This window comes from Phocoena sinus, chromosome 5 (assembly GCF_008692025.1).
Source record: "Phocoena sinus isolate mPhoSin1 chromosome 5, mPhoSin1.pri, whole genome shotgun sequence".
Classification (NCBI taxonomy): Eukaryota; Metazoa; Chordata; class Mammalia; order Artiodactyla; family Phocoenidae; genus Phocoena; species Phocoena sinus.
The window spans coordinates 43,721,719-43,740,820 of NC_045767.1; the positions used below are offsets into that span (position 1 = coordinate 43,721,719).

General features: G+C 38.0%; 1 protein-coding gene across 2 annotated transcripts in view; it reads right to left on the bottom strand.

Annotated features, from left to right (window-relative positions):
• Positions 1 to 19,102, bottom strand: part of LOC116754454 — a 40,290-nt gene that overhangs the window by 4,471 nt on the left and 16,717 nt on the right. For both annotated transcript variants that reach the window (XM_032633130.1, XM_032633129.1), the window contains exons 3-4: positions 10,956 to 11,034; positions 657 to 802 (exon numbers count right to left, since the gene is read on the bottom strand). In XM_032633130.1, coding sequence (XP_032489021.1) covers positions 657 to 802; positions 10,956 to 11,021 — 212 coding nt within the window. In that variant the 5' untranslated portion in view covers positions 11,022 to 11,034. The remainder of the gene's footprint in view (positions 1 to 656; positions 803 to 10,955; positions 11,035 to 19,102) is intronic.

Consider the following 19,102-nt stretch of genomic DNA (forward strand, 5'->3'; position numbering starts at 1 on the left):
TGGTTACTGTGCTTATGACACCCTTGGGTCCGCATCAATTTTCCTGGTAGGACTGGAAGCACCTTTGAGGGTAAGGATGGTGTTTTTAATGACCTTGGGGAAACAGGTATGATATAAGGTTAACCGAAAAAAGCAGAATCAAAATTGCACATAATCCATAACAAGCTTACAAAAATGCATAAAAAGGGTGGCATAAATGACACAAAGCCTTAATGTCTCCTCTGAATGACAAAAGTTATAGATGAGTCCCTCCCTCCCTTATATTTTTCTATGCTTTCCAGTGTTTTAAATGAGCATGTTTACTTTTAACGTCAGAATACAGAAATGAATATAATAGAAACAATCTTATGGCAACTGTATTTTATAAATGCATTTGAAAGGGGATAAAAGGAAATACATCAAAATGTTGACAGTGGCTATCTTTTGGTGTTGGGACTGTGGCTGATTCAGGGGAGAGGGGAGCTACTTTTTTCTCAAAATTTTAACAAAACTTTTTTCCAAATTTTGTATTTGAAAAACAAAATTACGTTTTTTTAAAGATTTCGGTTTAATTAATCTCAATCACCGTTAGATCCATCATTTCAGAGCTATATCCAGTCTCTCGGAAGCCCCAGCCTACTGCACAGACATATAGAGTCCTGGAATGCTTCCTGTACCTGTGCCTGGAGACTTGCGTCTTCATCTCCTGCCACACGGTCCCTTCCTTCTGACATGGGCCTTTCCCAGCTTGTCGGTAGGAAGCCATTCCAGTGAGTTCTAGCTGACTTCTCTTCTTTAGACCACCAAGCCTCTGTTGCACTTCCTATAGGACATACACACAGGACCATTTTCACTTTGGCTAGGCCGCCCTAGCTGCCAGATCTTTTTAATGTCCAAATAGTTGCTAGAAAGTTGGGGTGGGGGGGATCTACCACATTGGGCATTTTCCTGTTCCATGTCCCTTTGTGCTCACAGTGAGTCTGTGTCCATTCCCAGAACTTTAAGTTTGCATTTTTGGAGCACATTCTTGACTAAAAGAATAAGGCATCAGGGACTTCCCTGGTGGTCCAGTGGTAAAGAATCCGCTTTACAATGCAGGGGACGCAGGCTCGATCCCTGGTCAGGGAACTAAGATCCCACATGCCACGGGGCAACTGGGCCCGCGTGCCACAACTAGAGAAGAGAAAACCCGCACTCCACAACTAGAGAGAAGCCCGCACGCCACGATAAAGAGCCTGCGCACCACAACAAAAGATCCTGCATGCCTCAACAAAGATCCTGCGTGCCACAACTGAGACCCAACGCAGCCAAAAAATCAATGAAATAAATAAGAATAAGTCATCAGATTGGAATACGGGTGCTACTTACTGTGCCCTTTTTTTTTTTTTTTTTTTTTTTTAAACATCTTTATTGGGGTATAATTGCTTTACAATGGTGTGTTAGTTTCTGCTTTATAACAAAGTGAATCAGCTATACATATACATATGTTCCCATATGTCTTCCCTCTTGCGTCTCCCTCCCTCCCACTCTCCCCATCCCACCCTTCCAGGCTGTCACAAAGCACCGAGCTAATATCCCTGTGCCTTGCGGCTGCTTCCCCCCAGCTATCTACCTTACTACGTTTGTTAGTGTGTATATGTCCATGACTCTCTCTCGCCCTGTCAAAACTCACCCCTCCCCCTCCCATTCCCTCAAGTCCGTTCTCCAGTAGGTCTGCGTCTTTATTCCTATCTTACCCCTAGGTTCTTCATGACATTTTTTTCCCTTAAATTCCATATATATGTGTTAGCATACGGTATTTGTCTTTTTCTTTCTGACTTACTTCACTCTGTATGACAGACTCTAGGTCTATCCATCTCATTACAAATAGCTCAATTTCATTTCTTTTTAAGGCTGAGTAATATTCCATTGTGTATATGTGCCACATCTTCTTATCCATTCATCCGATGATGGGCGCTTAGGTTGTTTCCATGTCCTGGCTATTGTAAATAGAGCTGCAATGAACATTTTGGTACATGACTCTTTTTGAATTTTGGTTTTCTCAGGTATATGCCAAGTAGTGGGATTGCTGGGTCATATGGTAATTCTATTTGTAGTTTTTAAGGAACCTCCATACTGTTCTCCACAGTGGCTGAACCAATTCACATTCCCACCAGCAGTGCAAGAGTGTCCCCTTTTCTCCACACCCTCTCCAGCATTTATTGTTTCTAGATTTTTTGATGATGGCCATTCTGACTGGTGTGAGATGATATCTCACTGTAGTTTTGATTTGCATTTCTCTAATGATTAATGATGTTGAGCATTCTTTCATGTGTTTGTTGGCATTCTGTATATCTTCTTTGGAGAAATGTCTATTTAGGTCTTCTGCCCATTTTTGGATGGGGTTGTTTGTTTTTTTGTTATTGAGCTGCATGAGCTGCTTGTAAATTTTGGAGATTAATCCTTTGTCAGTTGCTTCATTTGCAATGTTTTCTCCCATTCTGAGGGTTGTCTTTTGGTCTTGGTTATGGTTTCCTTTGCTGTGCAAAAGCTTTGAAGTTTCATTAGGTCCCATTTGTTTATTTTTGTTTTTATTTCCATTACTCTAGGAGGTGGGTCAGAAAGGATCTTGCTGTGATTTATGTCATAGAGTGTTCTTCCTATGTTTTCTTCTAAGAGTTTGATAGTTTCTGGCCTTACATTTAGGTCTTTAATCCATTTTGAGCTTATTTTTGTGTATGGTGTTAGGGAGTGATCTAATCTCATACTTTTACATGTACCTGTCCAGTTTTCCCAGCACCATTTATTGAAGAGGCTGTCCTTTCTCCACTGTACATTCCTGCCTCCTTTATCAAAGATAAGGTGTCCATATGTGCGTGGGTTTATCTCTGGGCTTTCTATCCTGTTCCACTGATCTATCTTTCTGTTTTTGTGCCAGTACCATACTGTCTTGATTACTGTTGCTTTGTAATATAGTCTGAAGTCAGGGAGCCTGATTCCTCCAGCTCCTTTTTTCGTTCTCAAGATTGCTTGGCTATTCGGGGTCTTTTGTGTTTCCATACAAATTGCGAAATTTTTTGTTCTAGTTCTGTGAAAAATGCAGTGGTAGTTTGATAGGGATTGCATTGAATCTGTAGATTGCTTTGGGTAGTAGAGTCATTTTCACAATGTTGATTCTTCCCATCCAAGAACATGGTATATCTCTCCATCTATTTGTATCATCTTTAATTTCTTTCATCAGTGTCTTATAATTTTCTGCATACAGGTCTTTCGTCTCCTTAGGTAGGTTTATTCCTAGATATTTTATTCTTTTGTTGCAATGGTAAATGGGAGTGTTTTCTTGATTTCACTTTCAGATTTTTCATCATTAGTATATAGGAATGCCAGAGATTCTGTGCATTAATTTTGTATCCTGCTACTTTACCAAATTCATTGATTAGCTCTAGTAGTTTTCTGGTAGCATCTTTAGGATTCTCTATGTATAGTATCATGTCATCTGCAAACAGTGACAGCTTTACTTCTTCTTTTCCGATTTGGATTCCTTTTATTTCCTTTTCTTCTCTGATTGCTGTGGCTAAAACTTCCAAAACTATGTTGAATAAGAGTGGTGAGAGTGGGCAACCTTGTCTTGTTCCTGATCTTAGTGGAAATGCTTTCAGTTTTTCACCATTGAGGATGATGTTTGCTGTGGGCTTGTCATATATGGCTTTTATTATGTTTAGGAAAGTTCCCTCTATGCCTACTTTCTGGAGGGTTTTTATCATAAATGGGTGTTGAATTTTGTCGAAAGCTTTCTCTGCATCTATTGAGATGATCATATGGTTTTTCTCCTTCAATTTGTTAATATGGTTTATCACATTGATAGATTTGTGTATATTGAAGAATCCTTGCATTCCTGGAATAAACCCCACTTGATCATGGTGTATGATCCTTTTAATGTGCTGTTGGATTCTGTTTGCTAGTATTTTGTTGAGGATTTTTGCATCTATGTTCATCAGTGATATTGGCCTGTAGTTTTCTTTCTTTGTGACATCCTTGTCTGGTTTTGGTATCAAGGTGATGGTGGCTTCGTAGAAGGAATTTGGGAGTGTTCCTCCCTCTGCTATATTTTGGAAGAGTTCGAGAAGGATAGGTGTTAGCTCTTCTCTAAACGTTTGATAGAATTCACCTGTGAAGCCATCTGGTCCTGGGCTTTTGTTTGTTGGAAGGTTTTTAATCACAGTTTTCAATTTCAGTGCTTGTGATTGGTCTGTTCATATTTTCTATTTCTTCCTGATTCAGTCTTGGCAGGTTGTGCATTTCTAAGAATTTGTCCATTTCTTCCAGATTGTCCATTTTATTGGCATAGAGTTGCTTGTAGTAATCTGTCATGATTTTTTTTATTTCTGCAGTGTCAGTTGTTACTTCTCCTTTTTCATTTCTAACTCTATTGATTTGAGTCTTCTCCCTTTTTTTTCTTGATGAGTCTGGCTAGTGGTTTATCTATTTTGTTTATCTTCTCAAAGAACCAGCTTTTAGTTTTATTGATCTTTGCTATGTTTCCTTCATTTCTTTTTCATTTATTTCTGATCTGATTTTTATGATTTCTTTCCTTCTGCTAGCTTTGGGGTTTTTTTGTTCTTCTTTCTCTAATTGCTTGAGGTGCAAGGTTAGGTTGTTTATTCGAGATGTTTCCTGCTTCTTAAGGTGGGCTTGTATTGCTATAAACTTCCCCTTAGAACTGCTTTTTGCTGCATCCCATAGGTTTTGGGTCGTTGTGTCTCCATTGTCATTTGTTTCTAGGTATTTTTTTATTTCCTCTTTGATTTCTTCAGTGATCACTTCATTATTAAGTAGTGTATTGTTTAGCCTCCATGTGTTTGTATTTTTTAAAGATCTTTTCCTGTAATTGATATCTAGTCTCATGGCGTTGTGGTCGGAAAAGATACTTGATACAATTTCAGTTTTCTTAAATTTACCAAGGCTTGATTTGTGACCCAAGATATGATCTATCCTGGAGAATGTTCCATGAGCACTTGAGAAAAATGTGTATTCTGTTGTTTTTGGATGGAGTGTCCTATAAATATCAATTAAGTCCATCTTGTTAATGTATCATTTTAAAGCTTGTGTTTCCTTATTTATTTTCATTTTGGATGATCTGTCCATGGGTGAAAGTGGGGTGTTAAAGTCCCCTACTATGAATGTGTTACTGTTGATCTCCCCTTTTATGGTTGTTAGTATTTGCCTTATGTATTGAGGTGCTCCTATGTTGGGTGCATAAATATTTACAATTGTTATATCTTCTTCTTGGATTGATCCCTTGATCATTATGTAGTGTCCTTCTTTGTCCCTTTTAATAGTCCTTATTTTAAAGTCTATTTTGTCTGATATGAGAATTGCTACTCCAGCTTTCTTTTGGTTTCCATTTGCATGGAATATCTTTTTCCATCCCCTTACTTCAGTCTGTATGTGTCTCTAGTTCTGAAGTGGGTCTCTTGTAGACAGCATATATAAGGGTCTTGTTTTTGTATCCATTCAGCCAATCTGTGTCTTTTGGTGGGAGCATTTAGTCCATTTACATTTAAGGTAATTATCGATATGTATGTTCCTATTTCCATTTTATATATTGTTTTGGGTTCGCTACTATAGGTCATTTCCTCTCTTGTGTTTCGTTTCTAGAGAAGTTCCTTTAGCATTTGTTGTAAAGCTGGTTTGGTGGTGCTGAACTCTCTCAGCTTTTGTTTGTCTGTAAAGGTTTTAATTTCTCCATCAAATGTGAATGAGATCCTTGCTGGGTAGAGTAGTCTTGGTTGCAGGCTATTCTCCTTCATCACTTTCAGTATGTCCTGCCACTCCCTTCTGGCTTGTAGGGTTTTCTGCTGAGAGATCAGCTGTTAACCCTTATGGAGATTCCCTTGTGTGTTATTGTTGTTTTTCCCTTGCTGCTTTTAATATGCTTTCTTTGTATTTAATTTTTGACAGTTTGATTAATATGTGTCTTGGCGTGTTTCTCCTTGTATTTATCCTGTATGGGGACCCTCTGTGCTTCCTGGACTTGATTAACTATTTCCTTTCCCATATTAGGGAAGTTTTCAACTATAATCTCTTCAAATATTTTCTCAGTCCCTTTCTTCTTTCTTCTTCTTCTGGAACCCCTATAATTCGAATGTTGGTGCGTTTCATGTTGTCCAGAGGTCTCTGAGACTGTCCTCAGTTCTTTTCATTCTTTTTTCTTTATTCTGCTCTGCAGTAGTTATTTCCACTACTTTATCTTCCAGGTCACTTATCCGTTCTTCTGCCTCAGTTATTCTGCTATTGATCCTATCTAGAGTGATTTTAATTTCATTTATTGCATTGTTCATCGTTGCTTGTTTCATCTTTAGTTCTTGTAGGTCCTTGTTAACTGTTTCTTGCATTACTGTGCCCTTTTATTCAAGGTGTGGAGCTCTCTCCCCTAGAGGTGATTCACTGATGCCTCATACATGAAAAAAAGACATGCTTGGACATATACAAAGGCATAGGATAACAGAAGAGCTGAGAAGAGGAAGAGGCATAAAAGAAAAAGGGACAGATAGGACAGAAGTTAAAAGATGAGGAAAAACAGAGTGGGGGAAGGATTAAAGGAAAGAGAAAAGATACAGGTGGAGGTAAACAGAAGAAAACAATTATTAAGATGTATTGATGTCTTAACATGTATTATAAGTGCTTTACATGAATTGTCATGTGTAATCCTCACAACTACCATATGTGGAAGTTTCTGCTGTTTTTCCCACTTGACGGAAAAGGAAAATAATGTTTAGAGTTATTGACTTGTCCAAGGTCATAGAGCTAGTGAGTGGAAAATCAGGGATATAAATCTATGTCTTCCTCATCCTACAATCTGTACTTAACCTTACACTGAAAAACAGCTCTCTGTCATCAGTTTATGTCAACAAACTAAATGCCTAATATGTGCTATTCACCTCTGAACAGGAGCGAAAGGTGACAAAGAAGAATGTAGGCCACTCCACCAACTATATGTGTCCAAATCTAGAGTACTTCCGTTCCTTAGATTATCTTTGGAAAAGAAATAGTTTAGGTAATGCGAAGACCATAGTTTACTCCAGTAGAAATGTGGAGATAAGATGTACACAGTGGTCCATGATGTTTCTTTGCAAAAGTTCCAGACAGGTAAGAGCCTTCCATTCCCTAGACATACCCGTGTATCACTTACCTGTTCTTAATAAATATTGCCAAGTCAACACCAACTCCAATCAAAGGCTCTATTATGAGCTAACATGCTGAACTGGTGCAGTGAATACGGCCCAAGGGAAAGGTGTTGACTACTATCACAGACAACTTGACTTAGCTGTTTGCAACATGTAGTGAGGGGAAGTATCACAAATTTCTGGAATGGAAAGGAACAATAAGTTTCCTGTAAATTGTCAGGCTTACATTCATTGTAATGATGAAATCAGGTCGGTGATTGCTTAATCTCTGCCTACAGAGAAGGGAAAAAAGTATTTAGGGAAGTATCAGTTCTGTTTCCTTCCTCCCTCATAAGCCCAGAACACAGTACAAAAAATATCCCCACGTACATAAGGCAACTCCCAGGAATTTTTAAAATGCTAAGAGCTATGTAGGCAGAAAGAAACAAGAGTGTCTGATTTCCATTGATTGACTAATAGCTGGGTTTGGGGGGAACAACTTGTTTAATACATAAAACATCGGCCTGAGTTCTAATTCCATCTCTGCCACTAACTACCTTTCCATGGGACCTTAGGCAAATCAATGGCCCACTCTGGGGCTTCAGTTTTCTCATCTGTACTGACAATTTTGAGAGTGATAAGGGGTGATAATTAATACATATTGATTAATCTATGACACATGTAAAAAGGACTCTGCCAGGCAAGTGCTTCTCTATTACGGGAAATCAGTCACCAACAGCCCAACAGAATTAGGTTCTTTAAGAGTTAATTGACCTTTAACCAATCATTATTTTCTTTATAACTAGTTTGTGATTCGTTCCAGTCACTTTTCCTAAAATGTCTCTACCAGGATGATTCTTTGGATGACTACAGATTTTTTCCCTTATGTGCAAGATTGTAATAAAACATTGGCATATGCTTGTGATAGAACTGTTTGAAAGTATTCTTTAACAATAGAGAGACAGTAAGGCAAAGTGGGTAGGAGTGCGGACCCAGTTTCCTCACCTGTAAAATAGGACAGTGAGTCTCTAGCTCACAGGATATCCTGAGAATTACATGTTATATAGAACTTAGCAAAGAGCCTGGCACAGAAAACACTAAATATTAGCTGTTACTTTCACCTATAAAATGAAGAGATTGGACAAGATGCTTTCTTTGGTCTCCTCCAGTTCTCAGTCTCTGGGACTCCAGAAATAGCACCTTGAAAGACTTTTTTCTTTTTTTTTTTTTGCAGTACGCGGGCTTCTCACTGTTGTGTCCTCTCCCGTTGTGGAGCACAGGCTCCGGACACGCAGGCTCAGCGGCCATGGCTCACAGGCCCAGCCGCTCCGCGGCATGTGGGATCTTCCCAGACTGGGGCACGAACCCGTGTCCCCTTCATCGGCAGGCGGACTCTCAACCACTGCGCCACCAGGGAAGCCCGAAAGACTTTTTTTTTTTTTTTTTTTTAGGTTAATTCTACAAATAAATTTAACTGGAGAAAGGAGGGACTCAGTTTTGGCTGTTAAGTGACAGAATATACAAAACGACAGTGGCTGAAACAAGATAGAGGTTTTCTCTTTGTCTCATGGTATTAGTTATCTATTGCTGTATAACAGAGTATCCCAAAACTTAGTGGCTTAAAACATTTGTTTCACAGTTTCTGGGGATCAAGCATCCCAGAATGGCTTAGCAGGTCATTCTAGCTTAGGTTCTTTCATGAGGATACAGTGAAGCTGACAGTCTAGCCACATAAAATAAAATAGTAAGTCATATTGACCGAGTCTGCAGGGAAATAAGTAAGAGGTGGTTGTGAAATACTTACCAAATGTAAATGTCCAATTTGAGTCAGCTTTAGGATGGGTCGAAATAAAAGGAATGCTATTATTCATGAAGAATCATAGACTTACACGTTTAATCTTGCCTGTCTCTAACTGAACATTCCTGAAAAATGATATCCCTTTTTTTTTTTACACACAACTTAATACTTCTATGATCTTCCTCTCCAAACGTAGGGGTAAATTACGCATTGATGATAGCCATCAGTCACTGAAAGACTAACTGTATACCAGGCACCACATTATCTGACAACACTGTGAATTAGGTTCTGCCAGCCCAGTTTTACCGACGAGGGAATCAACGCTCAGAGGTACAAGTTGAATTTGAAGCCAGATCTCTCATTTTCACTGTACTGCGATGCTCTTTCCCTCTTGTACAGCATCACACTTCACTTTCTGTTAAACACAAGTCCTACCATATAGCCTGCCTAGAGCTTCATCAGTGAAAAGGGGTGCAGACAGTGGGAAATAATATGTGGCAGAACAGGAGACAGAATACGTACTGCTTCAAGGTTCTTAGCTAAATGCTTGCTCTCAGCTAAATTAATGAGAGAAGCTCTGAAATAATAATTAAGAGTTAACAAACTGTATGGTGCTGACAATGCAAGTACAATAAGACTTCAACCAGAGAGCTCAGATGCCAAGGGTACGTGAACTAGCCCCATCCCTTACAGTGTTATTCAGAATATAGTCCTCTGGGAACCTGATTAAGAACACATCCCATCCTCTTAAAGATCTGATTTCTGAGACTCACCCTTGGAAATTTGATTCAATACATGTGGGGCAAGGTCTCAGACCCTATACACAATTCCTATGTAACTAAAGTTTGAAAAATACTATCCCAGTTTTTAACTACACATCCATAATTAAAACTGGTTCTCAAACTTCATAAGGTGGTTGTAGAATTCATGGAACTCATGGTATCATTTGGAAAACACAATGACATGATACACTAAATATAATATAGCTAAATTTGCATGATAGATTACTACATGAATGATACAGAAATGAAACAGACTTCAGGAATAAACAGAGAGGAGCTCAAATCTCTCCATAATTATGCAACTATGGGCAAGTTCCTGAACATTTCTGAGCCTTAGTCTCCACTGCAGTAAAATATCGATTATAATATCTTGACAGGTTATTGTGGAGATTGAAGATTATACATATAATGCTTGGCATATAGTAGCCATTCACTTAATGACAGGTATTTTTATTATTAAACATTTAACACTATGTAAAATAGGACAATGTATCTTAATAGACTCTAGTGTTAAGAGATATTAGAAGCCAGAGGTTCAAAATGGTTTGAGCCATTATAGTGGTTCAGCATACCAGCGTGGAAATCAGATTGTCTGGGTCCAATCCCAGCTGATCTACTTTCTCACTTACTACTAGCAAAGTAAATCACAACTTCCTTTGCCTTCTGGGAATGAGGTTTTTGGGGTTTTTCATACAAATTTATTTATTTTTGGCTGTGTTGGGTCTTTGTTGCTGTGCACGGGCTTTCTCTAGTTGCGGCGAGCAGGGGCTACTCTTTGTTGCAGTGTGAGGGCTTCTCATTGCGGTGGCTTCTCTTGTTGCAGATCACGGGCTCTAAGCGCACGGGCTTCAATAGTTGTGGCACGCAGGCTCAGTAGTTGTGGCGCACAGGCTTAGTTGTTCAGCAGCATGTGGGATCTTCCCGGACCAGGACTTGAACCCATGTCGCCTGCACTGGCAGGGGGATTCTTAACCACTGTGCCACCAGGGAAGCCCCGAGGTTTTTGTTAATATTGTTAAGCCACAAGCCTGTTTACTCTTTTACTAAATAAACTGTAAAATGGAAATAATATAAATTATCTGACAGCATTGTGTGAGAATTAAATGGGATTATACAGGTAAAGAGTTTATAACAGTGCCTGGCACATAACCACAGTTCTTTAAAAAACAAAAACCCACTCATTTCTATTGTTATTCAACAAACACTGTGTGTCAGAAATTCCAGACTCAGTATATCCAAAAGTGAACTCACCGTTTTCTCTGTCCTCTGAGCCTGCCAAGCCTTTGTGTTCTCATCCTGACTTTTATCACTGTTCATCTAGTCACCCCAGCTAGAATAACAATAGCAAACAAACTTGAGTACAAGGCCCTCTGCTAAGGACTTACGGTATTAAATTATCTTTTCACAGAATGGCTGTATGGAGTGTAGGTACTATTATCCTCCCTACTTTATAGATGAAAAGATTGAGATGGAAGAGATACATAATTTGCCCAAGGCTATCCCGTTAATAGCAGAGCCAAGATTCTAATGTAGGCAGTCTAGCACCAGAATCTGTATCTTTTAATGTATGATACAGTCTCTAGAGATTTTAGAGTTATTTTAAAAGCTCTCTCTATCACTTGAATATCTAATAAAATACACAGTCCTCTTAAAGATCTCTAATCCAACCCCTTCTCTACTCACATTGATATGGACCTAGTTTAGGCCCTACTTACCTTTTGCTTGAACTACCAGTCTCCCTGACTGTAGCTTCTTCTCATTCAATCCTTCTGCCAAACTAGCTAGTCAGAAACGTTTCTAATGTAGATCTGATAACCTCCCTTAATTAAAAACATTTAATGGTGCCCCAATTTCTACAGAATAGGATGCAAATACTCATATGTGTCATTCAATAAGGTACCTGGTGTAGTACATCACTTACAATATTGAATATATTGCATTTTACTTTTATCCATATGACCATGTCTTTTTCCCCACTAAAGTGAGCCCTTTTTGAAGGTAGGGACGTTTTTTCATCTTTATATAACCCATATTTCCCCAGGCCCCAGCAGCCCACAGATACAGATGAGGTCACAATACCATTAATATGTGAATCTAAATGATTCACCGCCTCACCAGCGAGTGCAGAATTTGCAGCTTCAGGAGAATGTCCCCATCATTACTAAGAAGTGCTCTGAATCCCCAGGGATGTTTCTCACAGGCTCAGTAACAAATTCACTCCCTTTATAGTGATATGGCTACCCCAGATGACAAGTGAGTCACTGTGTCTCTTCCTTTCTTCCCCTGAGCCCTCTATTCTCACATCATCATGAGCTTAGGTGCCAAGGTAGTAAAGAATGGCTTTCTTCTTTGTGACACACTGTTAAAGAGGTCCCAAAGGAAGGTTACTTGAGCATCACGTATTTAGTGAAGTAGCTTTCAACTGTATTCACTTGGAGCCCTCTAGCTCCCTGGGCATCAGATATGCTCTTGGGAGTTTGAACCAGGGCAAATCTGAGGTACAGCCATACCATCACATTCAAAATCCCTCCTTCACTCCAACAATGGTTTTAGTATTGGTCCAGCTCATTTCTTTTTCCCTTAAGATGATCTGCCTTGCATAAGTTACCTCAGCAAATTTCGTAAAACTTTTCTGGGGCCACCCTACGAGTATGCCAGATGTACCTAGTTATCTGAATCCGGGTGCCCACAGGGAATGCCCAAAGTATGCACTCCAAGCTACACTTGTCTCACCCCTTCCCATGCCCCTCACCAACTCCATTGCCTAGAATGGAGCTTTGTGCATACCAGAGCCTCAATCAGTGTATTAAAACATGTAATAACAACTGAAATTTTATACCACTTGAGCAGAGCTAAAGTTTATCTGAGGAAAGGAACACAACCTTAGAATGAGACTACCTGAACTTCAGTCAAAACTACACAGAAATCCTGACATTAAGGAAAAAAACAAAACTAAACAAAAAAACAAAAACAAAAACCATGGGCTCTCAGCTGAGATGGATTTAGCTGTTGCTAAGACTCTGATGATTACAGTATACGACTACAGTATACATGCACTTATGTTCTCTAGAGGAGTCCTTCAAAGAAATCTGGGTCGCAAGTTAGTTGTTCAAGACCACATGCCACACCCTTGGGCTGAAGCAAGAGGAAGTTGATTCACTTTCCTTGTGGCCGACTGCAAACCGAATTGCATCAAGTTCCTATTGACACACTTTTTAAGAAAGACCATTTAGTTATCTTGTTCCTCTAATGCAAATCTTTTAGGCTGATTTAACTTTTCAGATTTTAGATATATGAGATTTGTTGTTGTTGTTGCTCTGATGACAGTGCAGCCTGTTAGGCCATGCGGTGTTAATGGAGAAAATTCACCCAGTTGCTAACTAGATTAGGGTTTTACACACTGGTAGTGTTTTCAGCTTATTAAATAAGCTTCATTTTAAAAGAAATTACTAGATGTTGAATACTTTCTGGTTTAATGTGAAAATTTAAACCATAATAGTACTGTTAAAAATTGCAACTATTAGTTGTGAAAATCTCATTCCACTCTTAATGATTAGAATCATGGTATAATGCAAAGGACACTTGAATGCATGTCATAGTACTTTGGTTCTACTCTTTGGCTCCTTCACTAAACAACCACATGATCATGGGCAAGCTCTATAACCTTTATGGCAATCTATGAGAAAGCAAATGTAAAAGTGCCTAGCATCACACTTGGCATACTGTATAGGCGTTCAATATTTGTTAAAGTGAAAGTTTCAACGCATATTAAACAACTTATACTACTCATGAATTACATACTAAGTATGTATTTGACCCTCCTATTTGACATGTAGATATGGAAAGACTCAGCATAACACTCAAATGAGACTAAGCAAAGTCTCATATTGCCTCTAAATGCAAATCAAATGGCGTAATATAGTGCTTTGAAAAGCAACAGGTCACAAGCTAATTGTGGACTGAAATCAGCAAATCTTTTTCATAGAAAATGCCAGAGCAACTTACTCAAAGTGTGAGCAAGGACTGTACCTACCGCCACAAATACCATGCTCAGCAGTGGCAACTGTTACAAGGAACAATTAATGGAGAGAATGTGATAAATAAAACATGAATTGGTTGCTGTCTTCTCATTTGACTTGAAAGATGGTCAGGAAACATCTAGTGTGATATTTTTGAACTTGTGAATTGTAACATTTTAATAAAACTAATGCAAATTGCACTTAAACCATATTTTTTAAGCAAAAGGAATAAAGAATGGTGAATTGAAAACTGTTCAAGTTCAACTGCTGGATCTGAGGTGTAAAATAGTGGCAATAAGGAGAAAAATATTTATTTTAAACAGCAAATTTTGATTTCATGCAAGCCACATTCTACAGCGAAAAATAAGAAAGTACACGAGATTATAATGAAGATAATTTAATATGTGGGTTTATTAAACTGCCAATGGTATTTTTAAATAAAAGCTTAAAATCTTCAAAATTAAATCTCCTTGGAAACAACCTGCTGAATTTATTGATAAAGAAAGGGGAAAAATGCATTCAAGTTTCCAGTCTAATTTCTTAGTCTTTCCACCACTGTTAATGATAAAATCTTACTATCATCATTAAAGCAAATTGAGAGACAGAAAATGCTTCACATATTTTCTTACAGCATGTTTGGATATGGTGTGTATAACTTTGTATCTAATTAATAAAAAAAAACATGCAGAGTGCCAGCACAGTAGCTCATTTGTTTTACTACTGCAGAACATTTAGAAGCAATACTCATCACAAGTCTATAAAGATTTCAAAATCCAATTTGATGATAATAAGCTGCATAGCTTTTAGTTTCTTGGATATGTGTAGCAAGATTCGTTCGCACAGGATATGTTATGTTGTTTATACGTAACTCCACACAAAACTGAATTAGATATATTTAGAGTAGATAATATATTGCTGGGTAATATATGTTTTAAAATGTCTTATGATGAAAAATTTCAAACTAAAATAAGAATAGAGACAACGGTATAATGAACATCACCATGCACCCAATACCAGCTTCAGTCATTATCAACTAACGTACAATATAAGAAAATTCTGTTATCCAAAGACATTCTGGTGATTTCACTGAGGTATTGAAAAACTCAGTGAAAGTTTATTTTTATTAAATATCTAGTACTACTTGGTCAACTATTTTTTTCCTAGTTGAAAAGCAATTGCTATTTGTCAAATAGTTCCAAAGACAATATCTAAGTAATAACATGACATACTTAACTGATATTTTCAGCATTCTTGATGAACTATCTTAACAACTACAGGGATTTATTTCAAAATTCAAACACATCTGAAAGTTCCAAAAGGCATTGCTGTCATAGCAGTAATCACCCCAGCTATTACATGCTCCCCAAGTTTTCACAACATATGGAAAAAATTAAGATATTCTGAAAGAAATAAAGATATTGTACATTTAACTTTTCTGGCACAAACTTTTGTAAAAGCTTTATGGAGGTATGACTGACATACAGTGAACCACACATATTTAAAATGTACAATTTGATCTTTTATAAACACAAGAAGCTTTCACCTGAATCAGGATAATGAATATCCCCACCATCCCCAAGTTTCATGGTACCCTGGGTAAGCCCTCCTTCCTGCTCTCCCCCACCCCTGCCTTTCTGTGGCAATTACTGATCTTCTGTCTCCATATAGTTTGCATTTTCTAGAATTTTATATAAATGGAATCATTTGTCTGACTTCTTTCACTCAGCATAATTATTTTTTAAATTCATCAATGTTGTGGTATGTATCAATAGTTCATTCCTTTTTATTGCTGTATAGTGTTCCATTGTATGTCTTCTATCATATACCAGTTTATTCACTTGCTGATGGACACTTTGGTTATTTCTAATTTTGGTTATTACAAAATGATAGAGCTACTATGAACATTTATGTAAAAGTCTTCACATGGACAAATATTTCCTTTTCTCTTGGGTAAACATCTAAGAGTAGAATGGCTAGATCATATGGATGCATGTTTAACTTTACAAGAAACTGACAAAGTATTTTCCAAAGTGGTTGTATCATTTTGCATTCTTTACACCTGGCAGTATTCTTTGTTCTGAAATCTACTTTGTCTAATAACAATAGTCACTCTAGCTTTCTTTTGATTGGTGTTACCATCACATTTCTTTTTGCATTTTTCTGTTTTTAATGTACTTGTGTCTTATAAGCAGCATATAATTGGGTCTTGCTCTCTTATCCAATCCAACAATCTCTGCATTTTAACTGGGGTATATAGAGCCAGTAGTTCTCAACTGGAGGCGGTTTTGCACCCCAAGAAGCATTTGACAATCTCTGGAGATATTTTTAAATGACATTTAAAAAATGTAAACACTATTCTTAGATCACAGGCAGTAAACTAACAAGGTTGCAGACTATAGTTTGCCAGTCTGTAGTGTATTTCTTTCTGCCTGAAAGACTGGACTTGCTTTAACATTTCTTGCATTACAGATCTGCTAGTGATGAATTCTTTCAACTTTGGTCTGAAAAGTTATTTCACCTGTTTTTGAAATATTTTCTCTGGGCATAAAATTTTAGATTGACAGGGTTCTTTCTAATACATTAATTAAGTTTGTCTATTGATGTCTCAATTGAATATTTTCTAAAAGAAATCTGATGTCATTCTCATCTTGAAAACAATGCTTTTTCCTTTGGTGTTTTTAAAGATTTTGTCTTTATCACTAGTTTTAAGCAATTTGATTATGATGTGCTTTGGTGTAGTTGATTTCATGCTTCTTGTGCTTGGGGTTCATTGATCTCCTTAGATTGGTGGGTTTACAGTTTCTGTAATTTAAAAAAACTTTTAAGCTATTTCCTTAAATAAATTCTTCAGATTTCTTTCCCCATCTCTTAGTCTCCTATTACAGGCGTATTAGAAAGTTGTGCACAGCTTACTCATTGTCTTGTTTCTGTGCTTGATTTTGGATAGTTTCTATTGACACGTCTTCAAACTCATAAATCTTTTCTTCTGAAGTGTCAAATCTGCCATTAATCCCACCCAGTGTTTTATATTCCGCACATTGTAGTTTTCATCTCTAGAAGTTTGGTCTATCTTCCATGTCTCTACTTAACTTTTTGAATATATGGAATAGTTACAATATAATGGCTGCAAATTTTAACATCTGGATCAGTTTCAATTGATTTGTCTCCTTAGTATGCGTCCTATTTTCCCACTTATTTGCATCTTTGGTAATTTTTGATTGGATGCCAGACAATGAAAGATTTACCTTTCTAGGTACTGGATATTTTTGTATTCCTGGAGGTCTTTGTTCTGGCACACTTACTGGGGAACAGTTTGATGTTTTCAGATCTTGCTTTAAATACAAGACACAACAGTGCTCAGCCTAGGGCTAATTATTCCCCACAATTGAGGCAAGACCCTTCTATGTACTCTATCCACTGCTCTGTGAATGATGCTTTTCCAGTATGTCTTGTGGGAACAGCCATTATTTCCAGCCCTCTTTGAGCTGGGGTCTATTACCTCTAAAACTTTCAGGTGGTCCTTTTCTTGGCCTCAGGTAATTTCCTCACTTGCATGCACTGATCAGTACTCACCTGAAAACGCAAGGGAGATTCTTTCCAGATTTCCACAGTTCTCTTTCTGTGCAGCTCTCTCCTCTCTAGTACTCTGTGCTGCAAACTCTAGCCACTTTGGTTTCACCGGCTCTCAGCTCTATCTTATCAAACGAGGGACCCCACCAGGCTCTTCTTGTGGTCCCCATGGCTGTGCTGAGGCCTGGAAATTCTCTCAAGGCAGTAAGCTGGAGTCATCACAGAATTCACCTTGTTTGTTTCCTCTCACTCAGGATTCATGTCCTTTATTGCCTGTTCTTCACTGACAGATGTCCAGTGTCTTTAAAAACATTGTTTCATATATTTTGTCTATTTTTTACTGCTTCCAGCCTGTCTCAAACTTTTAACCATTATATCCCAGAAAAAAAAGACTGATGCATTCAAGAAAAAAAATCTGGTTAGATTCACTGGCTTCCTAAGACTCAATCAAAAATTGAGTTATACACACTTGGTAATTAAAGACTATGAAATATTATAGCTTACTTTTCATAAACACTAAAGAATGATTAGGAGACATTAAATTTATCATCCTCTTGGATGAAATAAGACTGTCCACTGAAAAGCAGAATTAGTGTAGTACTACTCACTAGTGCTTTAATAGTTAATCCAATTAAAAACAAAGGAAAGAAACAGGGTTAATCGGATACGTGAGAACTGCCCTTGTGTATCTCAGACTGGAATGAACAGACAGCATACTAATCACATTAAATAAAATGTTCCCGATTTTTATTTGTATTGTGTTTATTTGGGATTATTTCTCTATGTTGCATTTAAACATTAGTGAAATTGTATGTAATAACGTTTTTCCCTCACAAAGTAAAAGTATTATTTCATGAAACTTTTATTTTAGTCATAAACCTTCCTTTCTCCGTATCAGCTCATTTCTATTGTATTAAAAAATGATCAAGGTAATGGCTTTAAATGATAAATTTATTTGTCATATACCTACAATCACTGTTTTTGCAAATTCCCGTCAGTTCACTAAAAAGAAAGCAGTGAGCCTGCCACTACAGTCCACTTTTACACATCAAAAGATGAAGCAACTCAAGATATTTCTGTGAAGTTTTCTAGAAGATTTTTCACATCACTGATTTCACAGCATCTGTTCAGTTAGGTAAGCTGTAGAGGAATGTAACTTCCCTCTAGTTTTCACTTCCTATATTTTGTTACATTAATTCATTTTCTTCAAATTAGTATGAACTTACAGCTAATATTTATAAGACAAGTAAAAACTAAAATGGGAAACAAAGCATAACAATACAAAAAGAAATGAAGCGGCTTCCCTGGTGGCGCAGTGGTTAAGAATCTGCCTGCCAATGCAGGGGACACAGGTTCAAGACCTGGTCTGGGAAGATCCCACATGCTGCAGAGCAACTAAGCCCGTGCACCACAACTACTGAGCCTGCGCTCTAGAGCCCATGAGCCACAACTACTGAGCCCGCGTGCCACAACTACTGCGGCCCACGTGCCTAGAGCCTGTGCTCTGTGACAAGAGAAGCCACGACAGTGAGAAGCCCACACACCACAAGGAAGAGTAGCCCCCGCTCGCCGCAAGGGGAGAAAGCCCACGCACAGCAATAAAGACCCAACACAGACAAAAATAAATAAATAAATTTAAAAATAATAATTAAAAAAGAAATGAGGGCTTCCCTGGTGGGTGGTGCAGTGGTTAAGAATCCGCCTGCCAATGCAGGGCACAAGGGTTCGAGCCCTGGTCCAAGAAGATCCCACATGCCGCGGAGCAACTAAGCCTGTGTGCCACAACTACTGAGCCTGTGCTCTAGAGCC